General features: G+C 45.8%; 1 protein-coding gene across 6 annotated transcripts in view; it reads right to left on the bottom strand.

The window, feature by feature from the left end:
• The window catches only part of OSBPL5 (oxysterol binding protein like 5), a 202,603-nt gene that overhangs the window by 61,170 nt on the left and 123,118 nt on the right, over positions 1-18,315 (bottom strand). For all 6 annotated transcript variants that reach the window (XM_075425237.1, XM_075425238.1, XM_075425242.1 and 3 more), the window contains 2 exons: positions 15,198-15,354; positions 7,750-7,823 (listed from right to left, as the gene is read on the bottom strand). In XM_075425237.1, coding sequence (XP_075281352.1) covers positions 7,750-7,823; positions 15,198-15,354 — 231 coding nt within the window. The remainder of the gene's footprint in view (positions 1-7,749; positions 7,824-15,197; positions 15,355-18,315) is intronic.

The raw sequence follows: 18,315 nt of genomic DNA on the forward strand, positions 1-18,315 counted from the left end.
AAGGCTTCCAACAACTGCCGCAAACCATGCAAACCTGAGCCCTAAACCCTCTGCTCATGGGGAACCAACGTTAATGCAGACAGAGGCACTTTCACTGCTCTGCCAGCCACACCTGCCTCCTCCTTGGAGTCTCCCTGGGCCATGCTAAAAATAGAATTAAACAACCACAAGACTTCAGACCTGGGATGTTTACACAGAGAGACATTGACTCTGCCTCTTCAGGAGAGCTGACCTGTGGCTCTGTGACCGAGGACACCGCAAGCCCGACGCCAGCCGATATTGCTACGCATATTATAACGCTGCAGCACACAACGGGACGACGGGATAATCTCTCCTTACACCACCGTAGCCTGGAGGAGCTCAGTAAATACAGTGAAACTTGCCCGAAATCATTACAAACCGGTCTTTCACTCGGTCAAAGCAGCTGGATTAACAGCCTTGGAGGCTGCTGCAGCGGGCTCCTGAACCACTGCGCTGCTTCCTTCAGGCACTGCCTCCCCCATGTCTGAGCCATGCCCAGACACGCTGAATTTGCTAACCTTGCCTGCAAAGGGAAACACAGCCACAGGGATGGTGCACACTAAGACAGGCTCAAGAACGGATGAGAAAGCAGCAGTCGTGTAAGTCCCTCACTGTGTGCATAAGAATTTCTAGGCTTAAGAAAAAAAATCTCTGTGCTGCCATGTCCCCAAAACTGTGATGTACTAGCTGTGTGACAAACAGCGCAGGTTCCTGAGATGGCTGTAAAATGACCAAGCTTTGTGAAGACAGAAAGTTTTACTAAAACCAAGCCATGGTTTTAAGTGGGAGCCATGGAAAAGTTTTCAGATGTGCCTGACCTGGGACTTCCGTATTCGTAAACCTGTCACTGGTTCCCCAGTTACTTTTTTGATGAGGCAAACCGATTGCTTCTCTCTGCCAACTTCTTATTACTCTTATGAGGATGCACCATCACAGATCCTAAACAGCAGTTTACTTGCAGGTGATCTCCAGGTCTACAGAGTGAAAAGCATTGCATTTCTGGGTTTAAAGTTCCTGCCTTTTCACAGGAAAGGTGGGATCGAAGGCCCCAGGGCTGCATTCCATAGGCCCCTGTGCTGCTGATAGCAATGTACAGTTCCTCAAGGTTTAACTTGCTAGGTGACTGGAAGCAGTATGATTTCATGTTTTTACATGACTGTGTCTTAACAGTTTTGATTGTACCTTGTGGCATTATAAGGTTCAGTAAGTCTGGGCCATCAGCTCTAACTATCCCAATGACAGAGCAGCGCCTTACATCACTAAGACACAAAGGCATTTAATGGCATCCTTCTATTGCTCTGCCTTTCTCAGCCTGGCTGAAAACTAAGAGAAGTCATTTGTCATCACAGCAAACCTTCCAAGGACAATGGGATAATGCTTGTACAGGATATCAGAACTTGGCTCCACTCTCTGCAGCAACATGTGAACAATGTTAATCAGAGACGACACTTTGTACAATGGGAGGGTAGGGAACTGGTGTCCTTTTTAAAATTAAAAAAACCCACTGAAATATTCTAATAAGAAAGCAATATGTATGTTTTCCATATACTGTTTCTCATAATTATAAGGCGGGAATACTGTTAATCTGCCAAAAATTTCCACCAGGGCACACAGCAGCACTTGCAGGGTTAGGAAACTTGTCCCTCTTTAGATCTCTAACCAGATCTGTCCTTTCTGGGACTGAGTGATGACCTTGCTGGCTGACGACAGGCTGTACTGTACCCAGAGACATACTTCTTACCCCTGTTAAGCTTCTGTTCCCTTTCATCTCAGTCACGTAGCTCTGGAGATCCATCGCTGATTGTTAGCAGTTATCACAATACCCTCACACTTCTGCTAGGCTTCGCAGGAGAGCACACAGAGTCCTCACAATAGTGCTATTCTGATCCAGCGTCTTTTTGGTGACTTCATTTCCAAGAGGAACCAAATAATTTCACAGAAAACCACTCTATGCTCGACTCTGGTGTGTGTGGGTGCCAGCCCATCAGCATGCCATGCCTTGGATAACGCAAGCAATCCTTGCTGCACGGGATGAGCACAAAGAATGTGTAATGAGAGACAAACAGAATTATTCCAAGTCAGAAACATTTAAATAATGTTTCTCAAGTTGTGATCTGCATGGTAACACCAGTGACAGTTTACAAGTCACTCTTTTTACTTCTTTGCATCCAAGCAAGAGAAAGACAAAATCAGATGGGAATTTGAAGGCAGAATAAAACCAGCCAGGGTCATAAGTTACGTTTCACAGAAGCAAAAATAGTCATCGCACGGGAGACATACCTTTGCTCACATGTAATTTCTCCGTATCTTTCCCACATATAATTGCTACAGATCTGTATCACTACAGAAATATAAGAAATTAAACCAAGTTCCTCAAGTAGTATAAACACTATGGAAAAAGCTGGCTTTAACAGTAGAAATGAAGAGCTCCTTATTACTGATGTGAATAATCACAGATATCTCAACTGCATTTAAACAATTTTGTTTTCAATTTATTATAAGCAGTTCTTTTTAAAAAGATTTATTTTATTTTGAACTAACAGCTCATCTTAAGCACAGTAGAGTCCGTGAAATGATTTCTACTGACAAACAAGCTTTGCATTAGGAAAGATTACCCATCAGTTAATATGCTGCTTTACAGCAAGTCAAATAATTTTCACCTCAAACGTTCTAATTTGACAAAAAAAATCCTTCTTATTTCAACAATGTTACAAAGACACAAGCACTTGTGTTTACAACACTGAAATAGCGTAATGATTAGCACAAATTGAAAAGCCTGTACAAACAAATAGCTCACATGACAGCAATACCTGGGGAAAATCATGGCTGAAAATCAGCTATCCAAGCAACTTCAAATCGTCAGGTTATACTACTGATTAGTGGAACGCTTTCCTCCATTGCATCAGATTATAGTAATTAACGAAAAAGTCACAGATCTCATGGGATTGCTACACGATCATTTAAGTGTGTGTTTTGTGGGAAGAACATTCTGCAAAGAATATTTAAAGAACATTTTTTGCAAGATGGGAAGTTGCACACTGAAAAGATGCTGTTTCACATGACCAATACAGTTGTAGTGCTACGCAGAAATCTGAAGCAAAGCTTTGCTTTCCCCTCTAGCTATAGGTACAGCTTTTGTTCCTAGGCTGAGTTTAAACAAACCAAGAAAGCAAGGAATGAAAAACAATTGGACTTTCAGATTAAAATATGCTTTGCTAAATTGTTAAACAAATAATTTCAATTTTAGCACCTCCATTTACCCTCATCTCCCCCATCAGAAACACTAGAGTAAGGAACTATGCTCACCAGTGACCCAAGGCGACATGATAGGACTGCCATGGCTTGTCCAAAGTTATCAACTTTGAGACTTCGTTTCTGTACGCGAACAGTTACTACCACCTATGTTCCCCTCTCTGAGGCACCTGGGAGTTTCAGAGTTTGCAGGCACCTACATAGGTTAGGGATGCTCGGTGTTTCCTATCTCCCAGTGCAAAATCCCACCCCTCTTCTGTACAATTTGCCCAGGATACTCTAGGCTACATCTCTGTTTACTTGAAATCAGCTGCAAAATTCTCTGTGGACAACAGTGATTACCCTAAAATGTTGCACATGGAATTGAAGCAGCAGTGTGTTCCTGGGCCAGGGCACGGGAATGGAGTGTAAGTCTTAACAGAGACAACTAGTTCCAAAATAACTGCATCCACAACACTGACAGCACAAAGTATGGTAACGAAAAGCCAGCAAGGGTCCAGCTAACTTGGACGGCCAGTTCTCCTATAAAGCCCTGCTTAGCACACACAGGGGACGTTTCGCTCCTGAGACTCTCCAAGCGGATTCCTGCAACATTTGGATCTCTCCGACAACCGATTTCCCGGCTTGCTGGCTCAGGGAGAGCAGAGGGAAGGGTACCCTTGCAGGTTGCCAGAGTTGTGAATGACCTTTCACGATAGTCCCAAATGTAACCACGGCTGGAATTAACTCAGAGGTTCAGAGCATGATTCATGGATCTAGAAGGATGAGCTTGAAACAGCATGGGAGTTGCAGCTTACATCTCAAGTGATCAGTATGAGCTGTTTCAAACTACTTTGCAGCTAAAACAAATTTCTAGCAGCCACTTACATTCCTATTTCAGATTACAAATCACACAATAAAGACTCGAACAATTCAGGCACGTGGAAAAACTCGTTCATGATGAACAAAGCAATCTAAGTTTTGCCCTCCCATGCGTCGTATAACTGTGCACGCAACAGCCACACTCCTACAATGTGATAATTTTAGACTGTATTGTGGCATTAGTGGGGGACTGAAAAGACTGAAGTACCACTGAATGCCAGCTTCAAGATTTTTCTGACTATCCCTTCAAAAATACACCTCAGCTCTTTGTGGGCTCTGCATGCGTATCAAGAGACCCCAGCTGCTCTGCAGACAATAGAATAAATCGGTAATCATGGGAAGAGAAGAAAGAGAAAATGCAAGACTGCATACTGCAACAAAAGGCACCTTAGAGGATGCTAACAGTGCCGAATGCGGCACAAAACGAGAGCAGGGTATCTCCTGTCGCTATCAGGCGTGTGCTAACTGTACTACCTGGCTGCAGAGATGAGCTTTAGGCTTAGAGACACATCTGTGATACTTTCACACCCCACAATGAGCACTGCTCCCAGACAACAAGGCTAAAGGGCTCTAAAAAGAGAGAAACTAATATGAGGAACAATCCGAAATAAACAAGCTTTTTTTTTTTTTTCCCTTGAAGAAGGAGATGAAAGAGGCTTCATTTGAAAAATGAAATAGGAGAAAATACACTGCAGGAAAGCTGGTAATGTAATATGTAGCTGAACTGTGCCTTCACTTTGTTTTAATAAAATTTGGGGTGAGAAGCCACAACTGAAATCAGAAATACATATTGCTAAGAACTGCACAAACACACTGAAAGCAAATGTTCCAGCACCACATGTTTTACTGTCTACAGACAGGACAATCAGGGTGTGTTCACACCTCAGACACAGACTTACTGTCCATCTAGGAGCTCAAGCACAGGGCAGTGTGCTTGCAAATCGATGGCTTCGCAGCTCACAACTTCACAGACGTTTACAGGGTTTTTTATGGGATATTCTGCTCGGTGTCTGCTAACCTGGGAACCGGCAGCCTGCTCCATCATGCCACGTGGATACGCCCCAAGTGAACGAAATGCAGGACTGTTTCCACCGCACTGATGAAGATGTGAAACAGAAATGAAATTAATCTGCCTGCGGAAATTCAGGGACTCCAAGTCAGAGCTGGGAATTCAAGGCCCCCTAAGGCCCAGTCTAGGGACCGAATCACTTGATTGCCTTTCCTACCCTTCTCATTACTGGGTTAGAAGAGTCAATGTGGTGTGGAACATCGAAACAGTGCTGCTGAAGGAACACTGAATTCCAACAAGGTTTGCTATATCCACCGTGCCAAAAGAAGGGTAGATATTCATGGCACAGATCTGTTACCCAGAACATTTACTTTTGAATCCATTAATTAAACCTGCACACCCTACAGTTTGGTTTCTAAAAATTATTTCCCCCCTGCTATCAGGAATCTAAACATGACCCAATTAGCACATGTTCTTTGCTTTGGTTCAAGTAGATGGAATCACTATTTATTTTTAAACTGAAATACTGTGACAGATCCCTACTTACAGTTCCGAACACCTGACAGTAAGGTTTCATTTTCTAGCCTCAGAGCTGCGTGAAGTTGAAAATGAAATATTAAGCAAACTGACTGCCAGTTTCCCTGAATTTTTAAGGTACAAGACATTTCACAATAGGGACTCCCTGCTGTCACTGACACTGCAAAGCAAGACAGAAGAAAAGTTACGTGGCTGGAGAAGAACAAGGTAGTGTACAACACAACAAGGTGAAGCAGAGTGAAGTGACAACGACAGGCACTATAGCACAGGTCCAGTGAGGCAGAAAGTCTCTCAATCAAATATCGTGTGTCTAAGCAGAACATTCAGGCAGGAAAGAAAAACCTAGCTCTGGCCCATTCAGTAGCCAGAGCAACTGCCTGCAACACTGCGAGCGAGTAGGCAAGTTGAAGTTTGGTGTTTTGGGGTACTCATATCTGGTAGTCCATTGGTGTTGCAGAGTAATTTTGACTATCATAAAACCAAAGTCTTGGAGCTGAAAGCAAAGCTCATGTCCAGGTTCAGACCCCCTTTTGTTTGGAATCACAAATCTAATGCAGTAGTTTTGCGCCGTGCATTTTCTCTCTCCTTAAGAGCTGTTCTTGGCACTGTCAAGGAAAGACCCAGCAATGCCTCCTAGGCGCACACAAAGCATGGCAGAAGTCTAGGTGGGCACCCAAATCTTCCAAGGGTGCCTCTCCTTTCAAAAACACAGCTGTAGGGGATCCAATAGCAAGGCAGGCCCTGAGGCTGGGAAAACACAGCTGAGCCATGCTCTCACCCAGATACCTCTCCTAAATATATTCCTACGCTTGTGTTCATCCTGCATCTCAGAAATCAAATTCCCTTTTGGATAGCATCTGAGTTGTCCTGTCCAGAAAAAGTCCTTCTTCTTCACATTCCTACATCGTTGGGAATTTCATACTACTCCTTGTAGGCCATGCAAAACACCTGGCTTTAAAACGAAGCCCTGGATGCAGTTTCCTGGTCCTTGGGCTTCTCCACTGCCACAGTAAGAGGGAGGCTGGGTTCCCATGAGGAACCTGACTGAGAAAGCAACACCAAGGCTGGTGTGCAGTTTGCCAGGTTCCAGTAATAGCAGAGGACATGTACACGAGTCCTTGTTGCATACTCCCAAAGCTCCTCTTACCATAAACTCCCTCTGCTGACCTCTGCCAGGGCATCCTGGCAGACCAACCTGCAAGCTCCAGGAAAACGCAGCCAAATGTGTTCGAAGATGCAGAGCCCGTTTTCATGTATTATAGGAAATCACCTGTCTGCTGCTGCTTCCTTTATGTTCTATTTTCATTTCAGCTGGTGCCATTTGGATTTTATTGCTTCATAGTTGAATAAATTTAGTTAAAAATTTATTAACAGGCCTTGCTTCTATTTCTAGTTACCCTCCAGAAACATGTTAGGGAGTCGCAGCCACCAAAGCCTGTACATGAATCTCCAAACCAGATCCAATTAATAAGGTTGATTCCACCTCTGCAGGAAATCAAACCCAGGAACTCAGTTTTGAACACCCAGATCCAGAGTCTTCAAATCCAGTTTTAGCCCTCCATAACAGGCTGGATGGAAACACTGTCTTCAGGAAACGTTGGTTAGTTTGCGTTCCTCTCCTGTTACACCAATTCCCAGAGCTCTCCCCCAGGATCTCGACTCACAGTTTAGGATGCTATGCAACACACTAAATCTTACAGCTTTCTCTTCCAAAAAAATTAAGGTTTATGATTGCCTTGCTGATCAGGAACAGCATGAGATACCTCTGCTGACAAAATCAACCTTTCAACTGTAATTATTCTTATCTAATTACACTGCCAAATGAAGCCCAAATAAACAGGGTTCTTCTGTGGTAGGTGCTATCAGGTCAGAGGAAAGTGCAGGCTTCTCTGTAATCCCAACCATGCAAAAACGCTCATTTTCTTTCTCTCCAAACGCACATACAGTTCCTGCAGGAACAGAGGGAGGGGCTTTCTCAATAACTTTTAAAAAAAGAGAGTAAGAATGATTAATAACAGCCTGAGAAGAAATGAAAGCAAGACTAGAGATGGATCCCTATCCCACAGTACCTTACTAATCGAGTTTGGCGTCTGCGGTGTCTCATCCTTCAGCGCCGTTGGGCTGTTTCCTTCCACCTCTTTTCCTGCAACAAATAAATGTGATTCAGAAACAGAAATACTGTGTAAAACCATGGCTAGTCATGGCCTTTGAAGGGCTACTGCCAACAGCAAGCAACAGAAGCTGTCACAAGCAGGAGCAGGCAAACCAGGATCACAGAGCGGGATCTTGCAGAGCTTGAAATAGCCTGGATCCACACACTTGGGCTATGCACCAAGTACGGCTTAAAAGTTAGGTCTGAAAACACCACCGTAAACCAACACGATGGTTGCAAAGTCCAGCATATGAAGGCTGGAAAAAAACAGAAATAAGGTTGCTTATGCATCCTTAATTAGCTCCCTTCTGTGTCTGCATTATGATGCAGTCTTTAATTACATTACCACAGTCTGTTCTTTTCTTACATGCCCCATGCCTCACTCAATGCAAATAATAAATGGAATTCAGCTAATAAGCAGCTATTCGATACATTATCCTCCTTGGTCAGTATCTGGCAACTATACACAGATGCACTTCAAAGCACGCTTTGTTTGACAAATAATAACCATGATCAGAAAACGTTACAGAAGACAGAACAGCATCTAGACATAATCAGTAAAACAAAAAAACCTGCAGAAGATCAACGTCTTCTGACGAAGTTATTTGTTAAAATAAGAAACATTTTCAATTAACAAGTAGTATTTATGAACACTATGACATTTTCCAATCATTGTAGAGAGATATTTCCACTACCCAAATACACTGAACTTGCAGTACCTTGTACACATTATATATTAGTATGAGTGTGTGTAGTCCTAGTCCAAGCAATAAAATGTAATGACAAATTCTGTTCTTTTTGCCAACTGTAATCATCTCCTTACAGTAAAAGAAAACATAGAGCTTCTATTAAAAAAAAAAAGCCAAAAAATAGCATCTGATGAGACTAGCTTTTTAGTGCCAGGACAGTCATTGTCAACCAATTGCAACATAGTTTTCTTCTCAAAATTGTTAGCAATCAGAGCTTCAGAACACTGGATGCAGTAAGGAGCCACCCGCACAGTGAAATCTAACCCATTTGTAGCACACTGCAAACAGGAGAACCGTTAAATATGTTTTTAAACATTGTATCGGGCCGGCCTTGGAAAAGCCACCAAACACAAAACCAGCAAGGGAAAATCCCCACTATCTTCAAGTCAGCAGAAATTGTCACAGATGTGTCAGAAGCCACAATGTCACCTGGAGTTTTCAGAGCAGCCATCTAAGCAGCCAAGCACCGTTAGAAAAAATAAATATCCTCATGGCCATGTTCTGCACTTCCATCACGGGACATGTGAGAGAACAAGCACATCCCCCATCGTAACCAGAGCTGCATATGTGCTACAGGGTTTCACAGGTAAAGAGACAGGACAAAACCCACACTTTTTTTACAGGCCTTAACCGGCAGTTTGGTGTATCAAGTCTTAAATTTAAGAAACAGCTTTGTGGGACAACTGTCCCCAGGTGTTCAACTTTCCGCATGGTGACTAAGGGTGGTGGGGGGTTCAGGTGTGTTTCTCACCCCATGGCATAGCGCTGCACCGTGCCACGTGCACGCAGCCATGCGGATGCAGGAAGCAAACACCTCCAAGCCTGGGAGCAGAGCGACAGCACGTGCGCTGCTCACGTGGGGAATCGGTGCAGGGGAAAGACCTATGCAGTCACATAGGCAGGCAATGCAACAACAGGGAACCTACACCTTAACCTAGTTTCTCGGCTGTCACTCCTCCCCGTGAAACACCGAGCCCTAGATAACGCACTGGGAAACCTAGTGTCGGCAGGCAGGAGAACATCCCAAGCGTCCGGATATCTGCCAGTCGCCTTGTGCTACCACGACAAGTGGGATGGCCACAAGCACTGCTGTGCATGGATTAGGACCTGTATCTCTGTACTTTCTCTGATGGCACTTTCCTCTCTGTAGCCCCCACTCTCCCCAACAGAGGCAGACAAGGTCAGAATAAACTCACAACGCCGTGTAGCTGCTGCATTTGTTTCCCATGAAGAGTTTTTTCTGCACATTTATGGGAAAGTAACATATGGTCTAAAAGTTCAAGGAAAGTTAATGGAAATCAGCTGCTGCCTGCTTCGAGGGAACAACATCTACTAGCATAACAGAATTCACATCCATTCTTTATTACATCTCATTTCTTACAGAAAGCTTAACTCCAAACTGGAAAAAGAGCCTGGACGTGAGAGATTCCTGCCTTCTCTCAGCAACACAGTTACAAGGGTTTGCACCTGAACAACGAGATTTTTCAGTACCCTGAACTTCTGGACCATCCTGCTCACAGCATATTATGAAAAATGGGAACGTGCAACCGTTCACTCCCACTCCACCATTTACAGGGATTCATAAGACATGTTTATGGAGCAGCATATACTGGTTTCTTACACCAAACACGTGCAGCCTATTGGCACTTGTGAGGATAAGGCTGTTTTTCGGAGAAAAGCTATCTTTCCCGTCTGTCTCAGCTAGACTTGCTGCAGCCGTGCGGAGGGTGAAAGCCAGCCCTTGTTTGGAAAGCAAACTTCACTGAAACCATGTGCAAGTTTCTCAAACACCCGCACACATAGTTAAGCACACAGAAAGCCCAAAAGCGAGAGTCCCACCCAGAGCACAAAGACATAGCCGCCTCAAGAAAATAAATAGGAAACCACATAAAAACATAAAAGGAGCTAAATATTAACTGGCTATAGAAGCTGAAGTTCTTATCTCCCTGATCAAGCAAACCTAATGCCCACAACAGAAACAGAGCTGTATCTTTCCTGACTAGAAGTGCTGGCTGCTAGCAGGGCATGCAAAGAAGGGTCCTCCACAAAGCAGCCCAAAAGTTTTGCACCAAATAGCAAAAAGTATTTCAGGAAGGGAATCAATGGTGCTTATGGAAACAGCCTTCACCACATCATGAAGAAAACTGACAACACTCCAGCCTTGTGGGTTACAGAGCTGAAGTACTGATACCTTATTTTATCCTATTACTGGCATGCATAGGAAAAATAAATATTTAGTTCCTTTCCAGAACAGCAGCCATTCCTTTTCATTGGTTCTCACAGACAGAATGGTAGGGGTTGGAAGGGACCTCTGTGGGTCATCTAGTCCAACCCTCCTGCCGAAGCAGGGTCACCTACAGCAGGCTGCACAGGACCTTGTCCAGGCAGGTCTTGAATATCTCCAGAGAAGGAGACTCCACAACCTCCCTGGGCAGCCTGTTCCAGTGCTCCGTCACCCTCAGAGGGAAGAAGTTCTTCCTCATGTTCAGACGGAACTTCCTGTGCCTCAGTTTGTGCCCATTGCCCCTTGTCCTGTCGCTGGGCACCACTGAAAAGAGTCTGGCCCCATCCTCCTGACACCCACCCTTCAGATATTTGTAAGTATATATTAGGTCCCCTCGCAGCCTTCTCTTCTTCAGGCTGAACAAACCCAGCTCCCTCAGCCTCTCCTCGTAGGAGAGATGTTCCAGTCCCCTCACCATCCTTGTAGCCCTCCACTGGACTCTCTCCAGTAGCTCTTCATCTTTCTTGAACTGGGGAGCCCAGAACTGGACACAGTACTCCAGATGAGGCCTCACTAGGGCAGCGTAGAGGGGAAGGAGAACCTCCCTCGACCTGCTGGCCACACTCCTCTTGATGCATCCCAGGATCCCATTGGCTTTCTTGGCAGCCAGGGCACACTGCTGTCTCATGGTTAACCTGTCATCCACCAGGACACCCAGGTCCCTCTCCGCAGAGCTGCTCTCCAGCAGGTCCACCCCAAGCCTGTACTGGTGCATGAGGTTGTTCCTCCCCAGGTGCAGGACCCTGCATTTGCCTTTGTTGAACCTCTTCAGGTTTCTCTCTGCCCATCTTTCCAGCCTGTCCAGGTCTCACTGAATGGCAGCACAGCCTTCCAGTGTGTCTACCACACCTCCCAGTTTGGTGTCATCAGCAAACTTGCTGAGGGTACATTCTAACTCTTCATCCAGGTCATTGATGAAGAAGTTAAACAAGACTGGGCCCAGTACTGACCCCTGAGGGACACCACTAGTTACTGGCCTCCAACTAGACTCAGCGCTGCTGATGACAGCCCTCTGAGTTCTGCCATTCAGCCAGTTCTCAATCCACTTCACCGACCACTCATCCAGCCCATACTTCCTGAGCTTCCCTAGGAGGATATTATGGGAGACTGTGTCGAAAGCCTTGCTGAAGTCTAGGTAGACAACATCCACAGCTCTCCCTTCGTCTACCCAGCCAGTCATGTCATCGTAGAAAGCTATCAGATGGGTCAGGCATGATTTCCCCTTGGTGAATCCATGCTGACTACTCCTGATAACCTTCTTTTCCTCCACTTGCTTGATGATGGGGGACTAGGATAAGCTGCTCCATCACCTTTCCCGGGATGGAGGTGAGGCTGACCAGCCTGTAGTTCCCTGGGTGCTGAGCATCAATCCTACAGGTGCATTTGCCTTTCTCCTTTATACAGAATGATATAGCAAGTATGACTGATCAATGGTAACAAGAAAAAAAATAACTCGGTTATTGAGGAATTAATGATTAGCTCCACCCAGCATGAACTATTATTTTACAGGCTTTCTGATAAGTATCTGTATAACTACAAGATGAAATACAGGCTCTGATGTGTGGCACAACTACTGAGAATAAAACCCACTACTGCTGTAAATATCAGCCACAGGGCCTGATGTGTACACCAGACTGAAATTTACCTCCATGTATCTATCGCAGTAACACTCCCGTATTCAAGAAAGTGCATCTCTAGGATACAGATAGGCTAATCTAATTTTTTATTTGAAGCCACTGTGTGATCTCACAGCCTAGTCAAAAAGAGAGATCCTCTTAAGTTCTTTTAGCTATTCTCCCAATAAATTTCTACATGAAAGACAGACATGGAACATGAATTCATGTCTCTCTAGTTTGTGAACTTTCTATAAACAGAAAATGTCTCCCTCAAATTTTTCATTACCATAACCATTAACATTTTTGTACACAAGCAAAAGACAAAAAGCCCAAAGTGTTATTTCAGATAGTGCCCTCTGCATTTCCCATGTTTTCTTTAAAAACATCCTCTCACTGAACTGAATCTCCACAGCGTAGCTTGCCTGAGGTGTGAAGTCTGTCACTCCCTTCTCACTGAATTATTTACTTGAACACCTTCGTTGTTGGAGGGCTAATCCCAGGTGTTGGTGCTGTGAGACCTGCAGCTCCAGCCACCTCACAGCCCACCAAATTCCTGGCAAGAAACCACTGGGCTTTGCTGTCTGCACTGCCCACAGCACCCACCCAACATGGTCAGCCCAGTGCCCTCATAACTTAAATTTGCTGGGGTCAGGCAGCAAAACACGGACCACTGCAAAAGCCTCAAGAACTGACAGTTTATTTAAAACAACAGAGAAAAATGGGGGACAGAGAAATATTGGACGCAGCTTATGGACATAGACCTGTGGCTTATCTGTGGTGACAGCAGCATCCTTCAGAGAGAAGGGAGAAGGTGAGGGGAAGCACACGAGGCTCAGAGGAAAAGGAGGTAGAAGCAGCAGCAAAGTAGTGAAAAGCAGAGCCCGCCAGGGGAAATGGCAACTGAACAGGAAGAATGATAGCTACTTCTTAGGGGAAATGTGAGGAAAACAGAGACGAGGCAGCTCTGTGGAGACCAGGAAAGAAAGGAAAGGAGTTAAAAAAAATGTAAGGATAGACAGAAACTCAGACTCTGCAAGACATTCCCTGGCTGAAGCAGTAACTTCTGTTTGTTTAAAAGGGATATTGTCTCCTTTACAAACTCTCTGGCCTATGCTCTTCTTTTGCATTAGAGGATGACCCCCTGCTGACACCAGTGCTGGAGGTTACCTGGGAGAACTGCGCAGCAAAATAAAAGTTCCAGCACGGCTCAAGGCACTCGTTCTGCTGAGCCCAGCAAAGGCGGTTTGGTCCGGCTGCCAGCAGGCATCCAGGAGAAAGAAGGTGACGTGGGAAGCTGAGGAAGAGACAAACTCTTCCAGCCACCTCCTCCACACTGAAACCCTCAACTTGCCCTGGTTCCTGAAAGATTACAGCACTGAAATACCTCTGTGAGTAAGTCAGTAAATTATTTAGCACAGAAAACGCTGGTAAGAACTGAAGAATGGGCAAACCCTAAGCTATGGCTCTCCACCTCTCCAAAGCAAGATGAAGTGACTACAGCCTGAGAAAACAGCCCTTCAGCTCCCAAGGATAGCAGAAGTAAAACAGCTATTTACACCACGCATTTGTACAGACCGTACTTATGGGCAGCTAGCTGTTTGGAAGTCCCTACAGGTTTGAAATGTATGAGATTTTAGGTGTCCCATTTTAAGATGCTTTCAATTTGATTACCAAAAGGTTGTTGAAGCTTCCAGAGACCTCAGTGACAGCCAGGATTAGTCAGAACTGCTGAAAATAGGCTCCCCATTGCCTTGAAGCAGACAGAAATACCTGGAAAACCAGAGGCCCTTGACACCTCTGCCTTTAAAGACAATTAGCTCAGGAAACCCGGACCTGGTTTTGCTCTACATCCACAAAGCCCAGAGAGCCTGTCAGGTGTTAATCTATACGAACACTGAAACCTTTTGACAGACGCTATGTTCTTTCTCTAGGTATCAGTGTTTTTGAGAGCTCACCAAGGTGCTGTGAGGTTTGATTATTTAGCGCTGACATGGCAGCTGCAAATGACAGCTCTGCAAACTTGTGACTGTTCCCTGAAGCACTTGTTTACAGACTGGAACAGAAGCATTGTTTGCAGACTGCAATCAAGGAAAGACTTGGACGTTAATTGTGAGCAACGATTCTGAAACAATAAAATGAGCTCTACTTCCTCTAGAAAGGGTGCTAGGAAATTCAAAGCAAAAAAGATGTCAAGAGAATGCTTAAAGCCAGTCTGCCGTTCACTGTACCCTGTCAAGATTCCTGGTACTTGTAGTGCTTGTAGATGTTTACAGAACATTATGCACAGAAAGTCTGCTCTTGTAATATTTATCCTGGGCTCTAAATCTGAACAGGGAAACCCACCATTAAACGTCTGCAAGCAGGGTCAGTAAGTCTTAAACGAGTCCAATGCTTAGTGTGAAAAACATCAAGTGCCTCATAGCGGAAGCGCCCAACAAATTAGTCACGTTTGAAATGTGAGGTCATGCAGTGTTCAAACGGTTACGCACCCCAGCTCTGATGCCCTCCACTCCCACTTAATGCCACGGCAATGAAAGGCTACAGCATCACAAAAGCAGGACTGTCTGGGATCCAGTAATACCTCTGTTGCAACAGCTTCTCTCTCTCTTTCACACTAACTTGTTTTTCTGCTTCCTGGCAGCCTGCTAAAACATCTCCTTGCAGTCAAGCACCCGAGACATGCTGCCTTCTGCACCGACGGACCCCAGAAACCAACCTGGGCTGAGTGGGTAGATGTCATTGTCGGCCCCAAAGAACAGATTGCGTGTCAGCTTGCGAGGGTCGACTTTCTGAGGAGTGGACGAGGCCGGACAGAGGGAGAACCTGCGACGAAGAAAGTTCTCCTCCTTCATGGCATGAGCTGTGGGGGTTTTCTGAAAAGGAAAGGTAGAAGTAACAGTTCATTTCAAGACACAGGAAATCAAAGTTTCACACCCCAATGACTCTGCTGCTTCAAAGCCGCCTAATCCTATGTAGTGTGCCAGATCTTTTTATAGAGTGCCAGAAGGCTATGGAGAAAAAAAAAAAGTAAGTGATATTAGTTTGAAGCTATAATTATGGATTTGCTGACTCTCAGTATTTGCAAACTGCTGGGAAGCAGGACACTACTCCTTAGTGAACCCAGGCAGCATAACACCTCCCACCTACAAGGATCTATCTAGGATAATAGCTAGTCACTGGGTCTATCCAGTGCACAGCAGCTAAAATTAACTTTTTTTTTTTAAGGTTTTGGAGTCTTTTTCACAAATGTAACTCCATTGGTGTCAGCAGAGCTACACCATATCCACAAAAACCAATATCTAATCTGAGCTTCATGGAGGAAGACCAGCTGCATTGGCTGCAGAGAGCAGCAAGCGGAGATAATGCCAGTGTCATTCCTGCCCTTCTATCCCCTTGCAGAACATACAAATAATATCAGTTTTCTTTAGAATGGCATTTAGATCAGCCTTGCAGTTTGATCCATAAGATAAAGCTTGCTGCCCTGTGAGGGTAAAGAACAGCATTTGTGTCCCCAAAAGCCTCCCTGCATCCTTGTACAAGAGCCTGGTGGTACTGTGCTCTTTACCCCCACTTGGCTAACGCACTAGACCATCCTGGCTGGAATTAAAGGTTTCTTTTATACCCATCCAACAAGCAGTTCTTTCTTACCCACTACAAACAGATATTATGACTGTCTCCTTCCTGAGTTACAAGCTTTCTTCTCTCCCCATGTGCAGCCAGAGGCAGGGGGCTCTTGCTAGCAGTAAGAAGCATTAACCCAGCCTTCGGGTGGGCATTACAGACCACAAGGTCTGCTGCTTTTCCGGGGGACAGCTACTGTGCTAGGAAAAACCCTTTGGGATGGTACAAGCTTCCTGAAAAGAGCCTCCAAGTTTCCCCATCTCTTTTAGGCTACTGAGAAAGCAAAGGGTAAAAAGTTGCCCAGAGTCGCAGTGCCGTTCGGGAGGGCAGGACCAGCACGCATGTAAGGCGACCCGTGCGGCACTAGGTGGAAAGTGGGCTGATGAAGGGCTGGGGCACTCTGGGGCACTCCTGCTCCCAGTACCACACCGGTGCTCACGTTGGCCCAAACGCCTCAATTTAACAGGGAGCCTTCAGCGGCCTCTCGGAGCTCAGCCTTCACAGCCAAGACACGGCACAGGGGGATGCCACAGAAATGTCCCAGTGGGAGAATCCCCCCTCCTGTGTTTCATCTGAGCTCTGCCCCTCCACCTGCCTTGCTAATTCCTGTAGAAGGGATCCCAATGTTTTGGGGTTTGCATTTCTTTTAATTTATTTACACAGCAGGCTGCATCAACTTTATAAACTAGCTGTAATTTACAAGGTGAGAGAGAACCTGCTCCTTCCTTCCCATAAAAGACCGCCTCTGTGCCCAAAAGCTTAATTTGATCTAAAACAGTCTGGACCCCAACAAAGACCACGGGTTACCAGAACAACTTTGAGCAGCAGCTCCTCCTGAATCCAGCTCACCATGCTGGGATGGGTGAGCCGTCAGACGTGAGGGACTGCAACATCCAGCAAGGGGCTAATGGCTAGCAGCCAGGACTAGCCCAAAAATGGGACCCCCCCCAAGGCCGTGCAGCTGCAATTTGAGGGGGATGCCTGTCCCTTGCTGGGCCCGCATCATCCGCAGAGAACGAATCGAGATCTGGGCACAACGTTCCCTAAAAGCCCTACGCGTTTTCACTTCCCCCGGCCCCGCAAAGGGGCTGTAAGACACTTCAGCTTCAGCAGCAGCATTTCACATCACCGCCGCACACGACTCTCGGCGAAAGGCGTCGTACTTGAACGGCAGAACACCGCGCCCCAGCCCGACCCTTCGCACAGCGCCTCACGCCAGGCTGTGGCTCAGGCTGAAGACGTGTGTGATGACAGCGGGGTGAAATGAGGTGGCTGCAGTGCTTTCCACTTGCTGCTGCCCTGCCTCCTGCTGACTCAGCTGGCCGGCAAAACCCCCGGCAAACCTATGTCCAGGCTCAAACAGTCCCCGGGTTCCCATTGCGGCCAACAGCATCTCCGAAGCAGCAGGTAACTCAGCTAGCCAACATCTGGCAATGTAAATAACCCTTTTTTTCCACAGATACTCTTGATTGCGTACAGCTGGGTGGGGAGAAGATGCAAAATTAAAGCTAACTTTAAAAAAAGAAAGAGAGAGAGGAGGAAAATGCAGCTAGTTACATGTCTGAAAGCAAAATATTTAAAAATAATCCAGGTCTAAATAGCTGAGTTTGGAATGCTAACACTGAGCTATTTTCTGCCCTTGTTCCCAGAAAGGCCATCTCAACTCTCCACTTCTGGAACTGCTCGTAAGCAGCTTGGAGCAAAAGCAGATCCGTGGGATACTCTCCCGACACAGCACTGATCTGGTGAGGCCAAGCCGACCGTGCAGGAAGGTGTTCAGAAATCCCAGGTCCATCCGGTGGAAAGCAGGCTGGAGAACAAGTTACAGAAACAAAACACCCGTCCATCTGGCTCTTATGCCCTGCTCTCACGGTGGAGGCTCTTCCTGACAGGGTAACAAAACGGCTGCATTCAGCATCAGTCTGCCTCAGCGATGCCGCGAGCCACGTCAGTGGAGAACTGCCAGCCAGCTCACACCGACGTCGGCAGCAAAATCCCTCCAGACACCGGAGCAAGAGCAGACTGTGTACCAGGTCAGACGTACCAGAACACAATTTCTTTCGGCTGCTGCTATATTTACTACACAGACAGACTGATGCTCTAATGTTTCCCTCACCTATTATTTCACACTATTCAACCACGGGATAATTGACAGAATCATTGTGCTGATGCTTTCTCGTTCCCACATTTATTTAACCCATGGGCTTGACAGC

Source organism: Opisthocomus hoazin, chromosome 7 (genome assembly GCF_030867145.1).
Source record: "Opisthocomus hoazin isolate bOpiHoa1 chromosome 7, bOpiHoa1.hap1, whole genome shotgun sequence".
Taxonomy (NCBI): domain Eukaryota; kingdom Metazoa; phylum Chordata; class Aves; order Opisthocomiformes; family Opisthocomidae; genus Opisthocomus; species Opisthocomus hoazin.